General features: G+C 40.9%; 1 protein-coding gene across 6 annotated transcripts in view; it reads left to right on the top strand.

Moving 5' to 3' along the window:
• Positions 1-16,049, top strand: part of si:ch211-196i2.1 (collagen alpha-1(I) chain) — a 49,260-nt gene that overhangs the window by 30,571 nt on the left and 2,640 nt on the right. For all 6 annotated transcript variants that reach the window (XM_057019254.1, XM_057019256.1, XM_057019257.1 and 3 more), the window contains 38 exons: positions 300-353; positions 436-480; positions 606-659; positions 4,335-4,379; positions 4,901-4,954; positions 5,039-5,092; positions 5,171-5,224; positions 5,408-5,461; positions 5,560-5,613; positions 6,423-6,467; positions 6,706-6,750; positions 7,066-7,173; positions 7,328-7,381; positions 7,469-7,522; positions 7,782-7,835; positions 8,115-8,222; positions 8,496-8,549; positions 8,648-8,755; positions 9,374-9,427; positions 9,574-9,627; positions 9,765-9,818; positions 9,891-9,944; positions 10,021-10,128; positions 10,262-10,315; positions 10,414-10,467; positions 10,588-10,641; positions 12,052-12,105; positions 12,288-12,341; positions 12,428-12,481; positions 12,624-12,677; positions 12,895-12,948; positions 13,264-13,317; positions 13,391-13,444; positions 13,975-13,992; positions 14,219-14,272; positions 14,505-14,567; positions 15,293-15,458; positions 15,632-15,741. In XM_057019254.1, coding sequence (XP_056875234.1) covers positions 300-353; positions 436-480; positions 606-659; positions 4,335-4,379; positions 4,901-4,954; positions 5,039-5,092; positions 5,171-5,224; positions 5,408-5,461; positions 5,560-5,613; positions 6,423-6,467; positions 6,706-6,750; positions 7,066-7,173; positions 7,328-7,381; positions 7,469-7,522; positions 7,782-7,835; positions 8,115-8,222; positions 8,496-8,549; positions 8,648-8,755; positions 9,374-9,427; positions 9,574-9,627; positions 9,765-9,818; positions 9,891-9,944; positions 10,021-10,128; positions 10,262-10,315; positions 10,414-10,467; positions 10,588-10,641; positions 12,052-12,105; positions 12,288-12,341; positions 12,428-12,481; positions 12,624-12,677; positions 12,895-12,948; positions 13,264-13,317; positions 13,391-13,444; positions 13,975-13,992; positions 14,219-14,272; positions 14,505-14,567; positions 15,293-15,458; positions 15,632-15,741 — 2,373 coding nt within the window. The remainder of the gene's footprint in view (positions 1-299; positions 354-435; positions 481-605; positions 660-4,334; positions 4,380-4,900; positions 4,955-5,038; positions 5,093-5,170; positions 5,225-5,407; positions 5,462-5,559; positions 5,614-6,422; positions 6,468-6,705; positions 6,751-7,065; positions 7,174-7,327; positions 7,382-7,468; positions 7,523-7,781; positions 7,836-8,114; positions 8,223-8,495; positions 8,550-8,647; positions 8,756-9,373; positions 9,428-9,573; positions 9,628-9,764; positions 9,819-9,890; positions 9,945-10,020; positions 10,129-10,261; positions 10,316-10,413; positions 10,468-10,587; positions 10,642-12,051; positions 12,106-12,287; positions 12,342-12,427; positions 12,482-12,623; positions 12,678-12,894; positions 12,949-13,263; positions 13,318-13,390; positions 13,445-13,974; positions 13,993-14,218; positions 14,273-14,504; positions 14,568-15,292; positions 15,459-15,631; positions 15,742-16,049) is intronic.

The raw sequence follows: 16,049 nt of genomic DNA, 5'->3' as shown, positions 1-16,049 counted from the left end.
ACACACACACACACACTGCACATTTACATTTACAGCACATTGGAGCAAAGGAGAGAGGGGGCAATAGGACAAAACACTCCAGAAAGTTATCTCGTTTAACCTATGGGATACAAACATCACCAAACAAATATATAGGAAATATTTTTAAAACCAACAACGTCATATCAAAGACTATTCAGGACTCTGACAGTCTGTCACAATAGTTAAATTACCGCCATCTTAAAATATTAATGTTTTAAAGGATTTGGACTCAACGACAAGTAATAAATCAACAGATAATCCAATTAATATTGATGCAGGGCAAGAGAGGATCGGATGGAAGAAGCGGCCAACCAGGACCCAGAGGAAAGAAGGTGACTGATCATGGTTTTTAAAATGAAATATCAGTGAAATTAAATTAAGTGATGTCATATCCTGTCTTTGCCTGTTCGATAGGGTCGTACTGGACAGAGGGGCCATGCTGGCGAGCTGGGTCCATTGGTAATCTTCCAGAGTTTGAAGAATTAGGCGCAATACCCTTATATATATCAGATAAACTTGCAGAGATTTGAAAGAGATTTTAGAGATTCTTTTACAATGATCCATTTATGTGTTGTCCCTCTCAGGGCTTGCCAGGACCTCCTGGGCCAGAGGGTGCTGAAGGAAAGCCTGGTACACAGGTTCCCATTCTCTATCATATTTCAATCCATCACTTAAATGCATCTGTGTGCCGTCTAATTCTTGCAATTGCTTCCTTCCGATTATACCAACGTTCTATGAATAGTTAATGTTTCAGCCACCAGGGGGCAGTCCTGACATGTGACAGTAACACTGACGTGATCGGAGAACTCAGTCATTCCAACTCATTTATTCACGCAACATATTGAAGAAGAGTGTTTATCTATTCTTCAAGTTCAAATATATATTTTAGTGACTTAGTCATGATGACAATATATGATGGTGACATATTAGCCAGTTCAAAAGAATAAAGAGCCATAAAAAAATTAATAGAAATGAATCAATACAGTGTTTAAGTACCTGCTGATGCACAATTATTAACCATCAAGTCTATAACTTAAGCCTTCTTAGTAATTTTGCTGTACCTAAAGAGGCCCTTATGTGCCCAAATATGAACCGAAAGGATGTGCATCATATTGATACACTGTGTGTTATATACGAGGACATATACATACTAGACGTGTTGATGCTTCCAGGGAAGCCCTCTGTCAACCCAAAAGTTACCCAGCATTAGACAGGGGTGGAATGAGTGTGTGTCCATGCAACATGCTGCAGCTCGAGAGGCCTTTAGACTGCTCGCAGGCAGTCCGCCGGTGATTGGGGGGTGTTGCCAAATAATAGTCGTTTGAAAAAAAGCTTCGCAAATTCTGGATTCAAATATGGCCCTCGATTTACTAGGAAAAATGAAAACACGATGTGAGCAGAATCTCCTGCCAGAAAGCAGCAGAATAACAATCCTAATGATTTCTGGAAGAAGGTCAAAGTCGTGAATAACACTAATGCTCCCCTAACTTCTGGTATTGATGGCGTTAGTAGCCCAGAGAAAATAGCTGAAGTTTTGGCGTGGGCTGTAATCTTTACAACCCTTTTACAGTTAACACTGTTACAATTGATCATAAACAGCTTAAATCTGCTAGCTTTCTTGCTAGGCTAGCTTTAATGGCTTTTTGGTTCCCGATGAACTCCCTAAATCTATCAAGTGTCCACTTTAATGCCTGTACCAAAGACAATGCCGGTAAACTGAATAGTGTGTAGCCAATTATTGATCAGTAATCTAATGTATACTTATCAGTATTCCGGTTAAAATGCTGGAGTTTCCTACTGACCGAGGAAGAAATGTATATTTTACTACTGACAACCAGTTTGGCTTCAGTAGGAAGCGTGGTCCTGATCATGGTACTGAGGCTGTTTCTAAATCCAAAAGTCTGAACTCATCTGCATTTTTATGCTTCAAGGCATTGGATAGAATTATTCATGAAAATAACTGTTCGTTTAATTGCTAGATAGAGACGTCCCTAAATGTTTTACAGTGAATCTTGACATTTTGTTCTGCCCAAAAAAGCCTTTCAGGACAAATGAGACAGTGTTATTCTGGTCCATTCCATGTTAGCCGAGGAGTTCCGCAGGGAGGAATCTTATCCCCCATCTTGTTTCATGCCTAAAGGGATGGCCTGTCAATGCAGCTCAATGGTTTGAAAGTGTTTTAAGCAGCTAACTTGCTTCAGTCCAGCCCTCTAACTAAATAAATGAAACAATATCAAACAGTATAAACGCACATCAAAAATAGAAACACACTGAGGTACAAAAGCAACCCAGGGGTAAAAGAGCAAGACAACAGCAAATTGAGGCATAACGAAAGAAAAAGAACCCTCGAGTTAGTTCAAAAGCCTGAGTGTAAAAGTGTCTTTTTAAAGGTTACATTTATAGGTTTTGACCATTTTTATGTGCAGTGGTGATGTGTTGCACAGTTAAGGGGAAACTATGGTGAAAGTGTAGCCACCCATATGAAGACATTTAGGTGTTGATCCACACGCATGAACACATGGCACGAAGTGATCAAACCACGCACTTTCAGATCAATAAAAGATTTTAAAAACATTTTTTTGAGAGATGAGCCACAGATGATAACAGCTGAAACTAGCAACAGAATTGATCTGGTTGTCGATTTGAGACCACAGCTTTGTTGTGTAGCTGTGGTTCTGTGCTCTGGCTCTGCTCAGGTCTCTTAGCACTGGGCTGCAACAGACGCAGGAGGAACGCTCTCAGTATGAAATAGATACTGACATAGATTATGAGGCTAAGAGAAGCCTCATAATGATAGTCAGAAACAGTGAGAACAGGAAATCAACAGTTTATCTCTCTACCAGTCCCCTAGTTCTAGGAAATAAACTAGCTAGGTCCTGTCTTTTCTAAAGCCTGGTCAGATGACAATCATATATATGGAAAAGGGAAGTTGTACTGCCCGTTAATTGTGCTGATCAGGCAGTTTTCCAGATGCTACATCACTATTGTTCACTGTTCAGCTGTGGTCTGACCAAAGGAAAATGAAGCAGTTGCATTGCAATGACACAACGGGGCTGCTGCCCCGTGTCCCGCTCCATTTGTTGCTGCGCTGCTGTGCAGCGTTGTGAGGGAATTTTAAGGCAGCTGATATTTATCTTTATGGGCCGACCGGGCAGTTCGGTGAACCACATCAGAGTGAGCTTTAGGCAGCCCTCAGTCTGGTTCATGTCTGAACTGCAACGGCATTGGTGCAATACTTTGTACATTCTTTACAAATTTTCAGAGATTTTCTTTTTTCCCTCTTTTCTATGTTTGTATATTGTTATTTCTACAATATATGAGACTTCAGGCTGTATCCAGCCATCATTTAGCTTAGCATTGCATGGCTAAAGCAAGAAAGAGGGAAGTCTGGTGCCTCTGCAGTGAGCTGTGCTCCTTTGCTTCGGGCCTCTAAAGCTCACTGACATGTCATATTTGTCTTTCCTTCACCTTGAGACTCCGGTCCAGCAGATAAATCCCCTGTAGGTTTTCCTAACCTTTGGATAGAACATTGTCTCCAGTATCAGTCGTACAGCAATTACTCATTCCATCTCGGTGCTGGAGCACACGGGGCTGCTTCCAGCACGGGTTGTAACGCCTCAAACAAGTTAGTCTCAGTTATTACTAACATATGATGGTCATTTTACTCCAATTCTGCAGTTATTACTAACATATGATGGTCATTTTACTGCAATTCTGCAGTTATTACTAACATATGATGGTCATTTTACTCCAATTCTGCAGTTATTACTAATATATGATGGTCATTTTACTGCAATTCTGCAGTTATTACTAATATATGATGGTCATTATACTGCAATTCTGCAGTTATTACTAATATATGATGGTCATTATACTGCAATTCTGCAGTTATTACTAACATATGATGGTCATTTTACTGCAATTCTGCAGTTATTACTAACATATGATGGTCATTATACTGCAATTCTGCAGTTATTACTAATATATGATGGTCATTATACTGCAATTCTGCAGTTATTACTAATATATGATGGTCATTATACTGCAATTCTGCAGTTATTACTAACATATGATGGTCATTTTACTGCAATTCTGCAGTTATTACTAACATATGATGGTCATTTACTGCAATTCTGCAGTTATTACTAATATATGATGGTCATTATACTGCAATTCTGTAGTTATTACTATCATATGATGGTCATTATACTGCAATTCTGTAGTCCGCAATTCAAATTAGAATCAAGGTCACCATGGAAACAACCCACCATGTTCAATTGTTCTCTGTCATTGAAATTCTTTTTTTCCCCCAGGGTTCTGTTGGTGTAGTTGGTATTGCTGGTGGTAAAGGACAAACAGTAAGACTCTTATCCTAAGGAAAATATCAGCTTTTATTTAATAATCAATTGGCAAAATACATATAAAAAACACACATACATACCTTAACGTGCAAATAATTCATGCAGCCTTTGTTTCCACATATGTTGATAAATGTTTAGGTGCAAGGGCAGGAATTTTAACTCTATTTTGGAATCTTGTGTGGCACAATTTATGTTAATGCTGCAGAGGTTTTGCTGCTGAGTCTGAGATTTGTATCTTGGAATAAACACAGCATTAATTTGTTTAGGCTAATAATGACAAATGTGCCTTTAAACAGTCTTAAACACTGTTGCATTTTCTATACTGATATTTTCACCATAGTTTTGTCAATTTCATTTCGTGAAATTGCTGAGAAACATTACAATATTGATTAATTTACACAATAATTTAAGAGTTCGGTTTATAGGAGTAAGACAAATGGTATCAGTTGTGCTAATGTTTTAAAAATGGAATCCAGATATTCATGTGTTGTATTTGTTTGTTTTTAACCCTATTCTAGGGTTTCCAAGGGATCGCTGGAGAAGTAGGACAAGATGGCCTACCTGGTCCTCCGGTTTGTTGTTTCATCATTTTAGATGAAATGATGGTTTCTTTGCTACTTTATTGAACTTTATTCATTTAATTATGTATTTGACAGGGGCCAACAGGGAAATCAGGACCTACAGGACCCCCAGGATCCCCAGGAGACAGGGTGAGAACACAGTCACAGAGGCATACATACATATAATAACCACACCTTTTAGATTCATATATTTTTGTGTTTCTTCAGGGTTTTACAGGGAAACCAGGCATGGAAGGACCACAGGGTCCTGTAGGCATGTATGTAAGTGATACTTTTGCAAAATAAATGATTAAAAAGAATTCCCAGCATACATATGTACCTGATAACAGTCATATAACTACTATCTGTACTTTTTGCGTGTTTGTTCACACACAACTTGATTGATCATTTGTAATGTGCTTTTGTAGCCTTAAATATAGTCCTCCTCTGTTCTTCTCCCATCAGGGTATACGAGGGAGTGTGGGCATGCGTGGGCCTCCCGGGTTCACAGGAGAACGGGTAAAATCACTGTCTATTTCTCTATCCATGCATTTATCCATACACACCATTATTAACGCTAATAAAGGATTCAAACAAATGTATCCCTTCATCGTCAGGGTGAGCCAGGTTCACGAGGCTTCCCTGGGCCTGGTGGGAAGCCAGGACCTCCAGTGAGTACATCTCATTTATCTTGTCTGCGTGAACAGCGAGCTCGGTTCGTTGCCCCAAGTTTAGCATCCAGCTAAAGTGATGAAGGCTGCAGCCGGCGTCCCTGCTAATGGCGGCAATCAGGTTGTCCTGATTGGTTTTGTTGGGGGTCCCTGTGGCTAATCTCATGGCAAAGGAGGGGGCAAAGGTCACGTAAGAGGAGGAATAAAGGAGGAGGAGGAGGAATCCATTCTTAGAGTCAAAGACGGCTAAATGTGTGCATTATATATTCTATTAATATGTTTTAATCAATCACTTTTAAAACAGTGTACCAAGGTGCTTCAGACAATAAAAAACAAAACCTACGACTTAAGTAAAAAACAGATAAGTAAAAACATAACCACTAATGGATGATAAAAAATAAGTGATGATAAAAGGCAACAGGAAGTGAGCCAGCCTCCCTGTATCATTAAGTTGTCCAGAATTGAACAGTTATACAATCAGAAACGCGTTTTCGTACAAAACAAAAGTCTAAACTCACTGCAAGTTCAATTTGTCTGGACTTTCTTTTACTCTTAAGTGGAAAGATATTTTAAAATAGCATGAGATGTTGAGTATTTTAGTCAGGGAAACTTGAAACACGGTGGTTTTATGAGGACTCGCCATCTTTCCTCCTGTGTGGGAAGCTTTCGCCACATAGAAGAGGCCTCCTGAAGCCTCCACCCTCTGACGGAGACCAGTGTAGTCAAAGGGAATCAGTAGAAGATCCCCTGTGATCTGTCACGTGTCAACAGTGGATGTCTTTGCTGATTTGGCTGGTTTTCTTTTTCAGGGACCTCAAGGCTCCCCTGGGGAGAAGGGAAATCAGGGGCCTCAGGTAAGATCTTTAAAACCCAGAAAGACAAAATTGCTTTCATTTTTAATATCTTAAGGATTTTAGGATGTTTGCTGATTTTACTTTAATGTCTTTTTTATAATATTCTATAAAACCTATTGATATTCTTATCTTATTTTGATGATTATTATCATTATCATTAATTTAGTTAACATATAGCATGTAAACATGAATGTCTATGATCCTGAATGATCCCGACTGTTATGCTGTTGTATTCCAGGGACAACCTGGAGATGAAGGACCTAAAGGAATACAGGGCATCCAAGTCAGTTCTACCTAGCTTAAGAGGAATGTTTTGCTGTAGTTTAATCCACATGCACAATTAAATCTTTATTCTGAAGCTGATCTGTTGACCATTTAGAAATGTAATGCTAGCTAACTGGCCTGCATTGATTATTATCTAATGTGGTCCACGGTGGATCAGCAAATAGGAAATTGCCACTGGGTTGATATTCGTCTAATTCAAACGCAACTCGGACCGTTTAAATTATGGTAAATTATATTAGATCAGTTCAAATAAGAACATCATTGAGCTACATTTCACCTCATTTGTGCGTCTTTTGTCTCTTATGACGTCAAGGGCCCTCCTGGTCTTTCAGGAGCTGATGGGACCATTGGAAAGACGGGACCCAGGGGAAGTCATGGACCGCTAGGACCCCAGGGACCATATGGGCCACCAGGAATTCCAGTGAGTGGGCACTAACCATCCAGTGGTGTTTAAACTTGGTGGGGCACGAAAATGAAATGTTAGACGAGTGGTAATTTCAGACAATTTAATTTCAGACAAATGATCAAAAGAAATGAAGTGGGACAAATAATATAATTTTTCATTGTTTTTTCAGGGCCCATCGGGTGCAAATGGATTATTAGGAGCAGCAGGCGACAGAGGACTAAAGGTACGATCCAGTTCAAACATGAGTTTTATGGAGAGTAGAAATGTGTCTTGAGTGGGTTAGCATGAGTCTTTATTTCATGTCTCACAGGGTTTACCTGGTTTACCTGGGGACGTGGGCTCCACAGGGCTAGATGGACAACAGGTTAGTATAGCTAAACAAGAAGGATATTATTCATCATATTATAAAGCTAATTTACACTGTCTAATCACTTTCAAGATGTTTTAAGTCATTTTCTTTGATCAGTGGTGAAATTGCATTTTTAATCTCGAGCTTGGGTGACCTGCACTATTTGTAGGTGGGACTTTGTTCAGGCTTAACCCCAGTGGGAAGAATGGTTGTGCTGGTCCACGTTGATTGACACATCGTTGTTGAGTGATGTTTTTGGTGTTTGAATCACCAGGGACCTCCAGGACAAACAGGAATCGAAGGCCCCCCTGGGCAGAAAGGAGAGCAGGTGAGGCTACACAAGAGGCTAGAGAACAACTTGATTCCTGTGTTTCCTGCTCAATCCTGAGCGACATATTTGGCCACATTAGCCCTTCAGCTCATGAGCACAAAGCCTCCATGTGTAGCTGTGACCCAGATAAGATCGATCTGAAAGTATAAAATGCATCACCATTGAGCTCTGCGCTTAATCTGTTGAGATTAAATGATTGTCTGTATCTTAAAGCTATTTTTTCTTCCAAGTCCCAATAATAACTAATATATCTGAATCCCTGCCGTTGCTTAACAGGGTGACGGAGGCACTTGTGGGAAGCCTGGACCTCCAGGGCTGCAGGGAGAAAGAGGAGTCGGGGGTCCAAAAGGCTTACAGGGAGCATCTGGAGCAATTGGTCTAGAGGTAGGTGTGTTTAAGAGCCTGCTTACTCACAAACAACACAACAGAGAGAGGAATGTAAAGACATCTTAAACATGCGATATCTGAGTTTAAGATTAAACACAATTCTAAAGTGGTTGTTGGATCTGAAAAGAAAATCTCAGGGACAAATAACGGATCTGTGTTCTTCCTTGAATGATTGATATTTCTATTTACAATGAATTATCCACATATATAAATGCTTGGATGTGGTGGTAACAACGACTACACCCCAGAATATGTCTGTTACTCTTAAAGGGTGATCAGGGATTCCCTGGTGAAGCTGGGGATTCTGGAGCTAAAGGAGAGAAGGTCAGTCCTCTGCTGGGAGACCGTGGATGCTGACGATGTACTGAGTGATTATGACAGCCTTGATGATGTGGTGATGATGATGATGGTGGTGGTGGTAGGGGGATGTTGGACCGCGAGGTCTGTCTGGCCAAGAAGGACCGTGGGGAACCCTTGGGGAAAATGGTGAAAGAGGCCCGATGGGAGAGAAAGGCAATATTGGACTAACGGTGAGTAAAGGTGCAGTTTAACCGCCATCGCTCCAGACAATACTGCTGCAATACATCTGGGGTCATAAACGAGGAGGAAATCCATCCATTTCACTCACAATCATTACAAAATGAAGGTTTAACTTTGTGATAAGCACATACAAATGACCAGAAATAAAAAAGAAGCTGCACCATGACCCAAAGTTACTGCAATAATGGTGGAGTTTGGAAAAAGGAAGACAGTTTGGATCTATAGAATTATTCTGTGCATATTTGTGACACTGTCTGTTACTTTGGCGGAAGATCAGCTGCACTTGAAATTGATTTAAAACACAATAACACACTCCTAAATATTCAGCACCTCATATGAGGAAATATGCATCAGCAAACATGTGCTTGCTCTGTCAGATCTGTACAGACCCCAGTCCGATCAGGCCACTCATGGTAGAGCAAACAAACATGGTCGTGAATATTTTAGGATGTTTTCTCGCCCTCTCTGACGTTGATTACATTGAAGTCCATTTTTGTACTCAATATATTCCCTGAGTTTAATGAGCGTTCATTGTGGGGTCTTTTTTGTTGTCAGTAGGAAACTGGTGACAAGTCCGAGCAGTTGCTGATATGTGTTCTGTTAAACAGGGAGACCCAGGACTGGTGGGGGAGCTGGGCCCTCCAGGACTGAAGGGGCTCCAGGTGAGTCACGTGTCACGCACAGCTCTCTTCCTATCAAACACTATTACAACTCTGCGGTGACTCCACAGAGTTTTAGTTTTGTCTTGTTTAATGCTGTTTCCTTTCTCCCCCACATTCTGTTTTTATGTATTATTTTCTCATTTTAGGGAGGTATTGGCCAGCCAGGGCCCCCAGGTCTGGATGGGCTTCAGGGCCAGAAAGTAATTTCATTTCTCCCACCATGCACAGATCAGTCACCCACTGTTTCATATAAGATCCTATACCATACGCCTACTAACCACTGCAACGTTTTGCTAACTCCATATGAGAGTAAATATCACATTTAACATCTCTGCAGGGAGACTTTGGGCCAGTAGGATCTCCTGGACCTCCAGGGTTGATTGGACCTCAGGTATTTAATATTCTCCCCCCAGGAAGTCTACCAGAAGTTCAAAATCAGATGTTTTCCTTGCTTTCTCCATAGGGAATCCCTGGTTTGCGTGGTGTCAGAGGAGATATGGGAGGGCTGGGAACACTCGTAAATATCTTCAATATCTTCACTGTATTTACTGTCAAGCTAAATTACATCAAACAAGTTGTCAAAAACTTTATAGGGTCCAGTGGGACGGGTTGGTCCTCCGGGAGCGCAGGGACCAAACGGGGAAGTGGGACCACAGGGAGATAAGGGAGATCAAGGCACTCCAGGCCCACCAGGGGATAAGGTAAGTGAGGTTTTGTGGCCTAGAGCATCTAAATGTGGATTTTAAATCATTGAGGTGCATGTCTACATAATGCTTTATCTAAATTATATGAATAGCTTAAAGACTAAATTAATAATCTGATTTGTATACGCAGGGTGATGAAGGGCTGCCAGGAAACAATGGTCCCCCAGCTCTGCCCGGTTTAGATGTAAGGTTTTCATCTATAATTTTGGGCGTTCATGTTGACAGCTAATGATTTTTTAAATCATCCCTCAACAACAAAAATGTTATTTGCCTCTCTGTCAGGGCCCTCCTGGAGAGATGGGAGCCCAGGGTTCACCAGGTCCTCCAGGAGCTCCAGTAAGTAACCCAGAACCATCCTGATTGTGAGCCGTTCTTGTGCACATCTGTTTGTGAGGTGAATGGACCTCACAAGGACAGATACCTGTCCAGCTAACGACCAAACATGGTACCTTACAGGGATCACTGGGCAGACCAGGTGCTGAGGGAAAACCGGGCACGAAGGGTGAGAAGGTAAGCTTAATTTAAGGATGTGCTAATTAGCTGCCAATCTGGTTTAAATATTGTTGACCTAAAGATGGCAGTGAAGAGTTGCACGGGACATTTCACCATTTCACCATTAGTCACTTACTAAATTACAACAACCCTATTAAAATTCCTGATTAAAAACTCCAAACTGGGCAAATCATATCAGATTTTTAATCACTGTTAATGTGACCTACAATGTGGAAGATTAAAAAAAACAAGCTGTTTTATGAGGAAAAAATGTAAACTTTTAATTAAACCATTTGGTTTTGGAGTCCCAAATAGTCCATTAGTTGAGCATGTTAACCCACGGTTCTTTGCAAAAGTGCTCCAAAGGTGTCAGCTCTCCTGCACAACCCTCTTCAGAAGAAAAAGTTTAACTCTGGTTTAATCAGACAACAACAAAATTCCGCTAAGTTGGATGATTTTTGTTCATCTTTTGAAGAACCTCTAGTTGTTCATGAAATCCCTTTTGCTATAAGACACGACTAAAAGAAAAGCATTTGTAAAGTCCTACTAGAACAACTAAACTTAATTTACTTGAAGTGGTGGCAATTGTGTTTGGACTACTATTTTATGTATGAGGTTGAACGTGATTGGCTGATTGAACATGTGCTACTCCAGTTTTAAGAGGGTACGCACTGATGCAGCCACTTCATTTTTAGTTTTCTTTGTTTTTTAATTGCCTCTAAAAGACTGCAGCTTATTATTCAATCCATCAACTATAAGTATAATTAAAAGCAGAAGACATCCTGATGTGATTTTCCTTTCTCTCTTTTATAAACCTCACAAATCCAGGCGGGGCGTGCAGACTTTTCATACCCACTGTAGCTCACAGTATGCTAACATGACTAATAAGCTTAGGCTACTCAGTCCGACATTCTCCATATGAAGGTCATTTCTTTTGGTTTGTGCCCTTTCAACGGATAATGTTCATTTATTTAAGGCGGCTCTCTGTCAGAAATCAGATAAACATACGGTGTATAAATGTCAGCCGCTGTAAAACCTTTCTCGCCATCCTGTTTGTGTTAGCAAAGACCTGGTGTTTGCAAAGAGATGTTTAAAATAAGGCCCCTGTGATGGATCACAAACACTGCGAAGAATTCAAGGGCTAAAATATCTTTATCTGGGGCATCGTTGGAAGTGTTCCACTCATTTATCACCAGACAGTTTCAACCATTTCCATGCAGCTGTTAGAAATGCTACGGTTGGTTTCATATTAGCATTTCCTGCACGTTTCCATGCAAGTCTATAGTTTAATGTGGCTCAATACAGAAATTTAGATTAATTATGTATCAGTTCCCCTTTTGTCTCTTCCCTTTTGATTAGAAAAGCTTGAAACTAATCATATAGGAGTTGGTCCAACATGCTCCTGTCCTATTTGTTTGTTTTTGACAGGGAAACGATGGTAAACCTGGATCACCGGGGAAGACGGGTCAATTTGGAAGGAGGGTAAAAACTTTTTGTTTCAGTATGATAAAAGATCAGAAAGGCTGTACTGAATAAAAATAACAATCAATGATTATCTGCATATGAATTGAACCTCTATGATAAATATACTGCTTCTGTTGCATATATAAGATTGACTCCTTTTTAAAAAAAACATTTTCTAATGCTTCATTTAAAAACCACAGGGGAGGAGGGGAAAGGCTGGGATGAGAGGGACCCGGGGAGAAAGAGGAGCGAAGGTTGGTCACATGGAAACAAGGCCAAGCTTCCTTTGATACGTGGAAACTAACTGCTGAATGCATTTTTCTTTTTTTTTTAAATTCAGGGTGAAACAGGAAACGTAGGGCAGGCTGGCCTCACTGGGTGGCCGGGGCACATGGTAATTAAGTCAGGTTATTTGGTACATTCCAGTCATTTATCTAATGTCACCGCAGTAATGTTGTAGGTTCACATCCGATCTGGCAGATGTGACCATCAGTGTGATGAACCTATGTCCACTCGTGTCTTTCATTGTCTCTCAGGGAATACTGGGCTTGCAAGGAGAGCCAGGAGATAAAGGTGAAAAGGGGAAAGAGGTAAACAAGGATTAATATACTAAGCACAGGAACGGCAAAAATCAAAGCACGTAGCCACTCGCTCTTTGATTTTTGTTAAATAATTCTTTCAGTTTCATTTCATGAACATTAATCACAGATGCAGGGAAACTTGGTTCTATGTGGCCCTTGGTTAGAGATTTGTCGTTCATCTTGAACAGACCTGTCGGGCTCGTTTTCATAATGCCTTTGTCATTAGGGTGAGAAAGGAGAGATCGGACACCGCGGACCCCCTGGACTTGATGGTAAAAAGGTAAGACGGTTTAACACAAATGTTCTCTCCTCAGTCTGCTCTCAATACCCCATAATAACGCTTGTGCTTCGACCTTAAACTCCAACCCAAACATTTAATAAAAGCTCGCTGTGGTTTATCTGCACCAGCAGGTTTGGAAATGTGACATTTCGTTGTCAAAGTGGTGACAGTTTTTTTTTTTTTTAATAAAACTTCTTCTTGTTAAGGCCATTTTTTTCCCTTGAAGAAATATTTCTCTCATATATTTGATTGACATCAAAAGTATCAGGGATAATAATGTTTGATAACAGTCCGGTTCCTTTATTGTCCCTTCAGGGAGTACGTGGCCTTGTTGGGTTGCCCGGACCGCCGGGCCCAAAGGGAGAGCAGGTGCACAAAATGAGTTTGTCTTCTCTTTCTAGCTTCAGTCTTTACGAGATCTGACAAATGCCATGTTTTGTAGGGACATATTGGTCAACCAGGAGGGAGGGGTACTCCAGGGATGCCAGGGATGCCGGTAGGTTACCTAATTCTTGTAAATTAGTTAACAAAATTCGAATTGGTGAGTCCATTTAGTGTGTCAATTATTCATTAGTCCCTTTGTAATTTAATATTCACTCTCAGCTTATTTTAGCTATGATTATTCTATTTTTGTCTGATATTCATCTGCGAGATTTCCGCTCAGCTTCTGGCCTGTTTCTGATCTATGGTGACAGCACAGCGGCGAGGCCTGATGGAAATGTTGTGTTTTACAATAACTCAGGTCATTTATACGAAGTTGTGGCTGTTATCTGTCAGCTGAGCGATCCTCTCTTTACCTGCCAGCTGCCAGTGTGTCCACTTCCACACACACACACTCACACACTTCAGCAGCACATCATGACTCTGTTCACTCTATCTTGGGTGAATATATTTACTCGGGTCATAAAATGTTCTTCTATGATATATTCATAATGCAGCAGATAAAAGCAGTCTCTGTTAAATCCACTTCACACTCAAAGAATGACAATAATCCGGGTTTTTCTTCTATTTTCCCCTCCATTGCAGGGTTTATTCGGCTTACAGGTACGATATAACCCTCTCAAGATCTCTACCCCCACAGTGACAGTTGTGATTTAAGTCAGCTTTTATTCACTGTTTACTGTAAATATGGAGGTCATTTCTGATGCAATTGCGTATGGTTTATGTTGATGGAACGTAGAATTATATAGCCCTCACACTCCAGCAGTGTGTTTTAGGCTCAATCGAGTGTGTTTATATTGGAAATTATGAAACTCCCACCTGCTTGCAGGGCTCCAAAGGATACCAAGGGTTACCTGGTCTGCCTGGGACAAGGGGGCTCCCTGTGAGTTACTATATGAACTGGATCAGTTCGACTAGTGCTCCTCATATTGTATCACATGTAAAAGAATTAATAAAGAGTTACATGAGGTATATTGTATCATAGCTTACTATCAAAATGAATTTGTCACATTATAAAAGTCAAGTGTAAGATTTCAGTATTTTGATTTGACAGTAACGTCCAATGTTAATATTGTTTTTAGTTGTGACTTCATTTGTGTTTCCTCATGTTTCAGGGTCCACCTGGGCCTCCTGGTCCTGCAGGACAGTCACTGAACCTAACATTGCTTCAACTAAAGGTAATTAAGGGTGAGCTCACATAGGGCCCATCGCTCTGTGCCGTGTCGAAGCACTACCCTGCTGCCTCGCACTTACCGGTACTTCCTTCCTCCGACGCCTATGTCGACATACTCACGATGCACCATCATTAAAATGGCTGTTTACACTCGAGAGAAAATGGGACTTTCTCCCCTGTCAATTTTCTGAACAGTTCGCTCTCTCAGGCGTCCAAATCTATTACGAGAACGCTGATGTGCATGTGTGTACCATGCTCAAACACACCTCTTCCAACCTGCACTCACACTAGATGAATAATGCAGACTTAAGAGGGAAAGTGTGCTTGGAAACGTGTGCACGGTTGCCTAGTGTGAGCACGCCCTAAATGATCTCTTATGGTTGTCTGGGAAAATCTGGTCATATTTTTACTTCTGTTAAATATTCAAGGGGATTGTCTTGCTTGACTCTGAGGCTGTTGTCGTTTAATAAGATACCTCAAGAAGGGTTTAATGCAGGAGCAAAAGAGAGCAAAGCAAATTTAAAATCTCTCTTTTTTGTGCGTTTTTACTCAACCATCGGTCTCAAAGGTCATCGTTATTCCAGGTGATCCCTTTCAAAATGATCAGTTTTGATCTCTTGCTCCTCTTCTATCACTACTTGCCGCTTGCCACCCTGAATAATGAACAAATGGAAACATTTTGGAGACAAACTACATGTCTTTTTTGTCCTGTACTCTTTTCATGCCCAGGAGCTGATATATGTGTCTGACAGGCCGAAGTATTCTCTGATCCACATTCTACTAGATCATCTACAGCAGGATCTTCGGCTGTTAGTCAGCCCTCCTGATGGCACGAAGGAACGTCCCGCGACCACCTGCCTGGAGCTGTGGCTCTGTCACCCTGAATACAGCAGCGGTTAGTTCAAGAGCACGCACAGTTGTGTTAGAGGACACTGTTCCACATTTGCTGTAAGGTCTGCTTTTCTTCTCCTCCTCACACGTCTGTATTTTTAAAGGAAACAGCTTTCCTCAGAGCTCACCGCTGATCTCATTACATAGATAAACAAGCTGTTCCAAATGCTTTTGCAGGAGTGTATTACATTGACCCCAACCAAGGCAGTCCAGCTGACGCCCTGCTAGGATTCTGCAACTTCTCCACCCTCTCGAAACAGACCTGCCTTTATCCCCAAGACTCACAGGTAACGAGTCAAACCTTCATTCATATTCTTAATGTTTTATTCAGTGCTTGTCTGTTAGACACTCTTCGATTGTTTTTTGGAACTGTTTCTTTTGAAAATTAGACCTTGTCCCTCAGTGAGGTTGCCTCAGGGCTAAATAAATTAAATAAAACTCTTTAGGAAGTTGAACTTACCGAGCGTACATCATGGCATTGTCACCATGTGTCACTGGGGTCAGAATTAGATGTTTCTAGTCAAAGTTTTAGCTGTATTCTAAACTCACAGCTCACAGTACTTGTGTATAGGTTAATGGACACAGGCTGTTTTGC

Source organism: Takifugu flavidus, chromosome 20 (genome assembly GCF_003711565.1).
Source record: "Takifugu flavidus isolate HTHZ2018 chromosome 20, ASM371156v2, whole genome shotgun sequence".
In the NCBI taxonomy this organism is placed as follows: domain Eukaryota; kingdom Metazoa; phylum Chordata; class Actinopteri; order Tetraodontiformes; family Tetraodontidae; genus Takifugu; species Takifugu flavidus.
The sequence above is the reverse complement of the archived record's forward strand: the minus strand, read 5'-3'. Positions and strand labels throughout refer to the sequence as shown.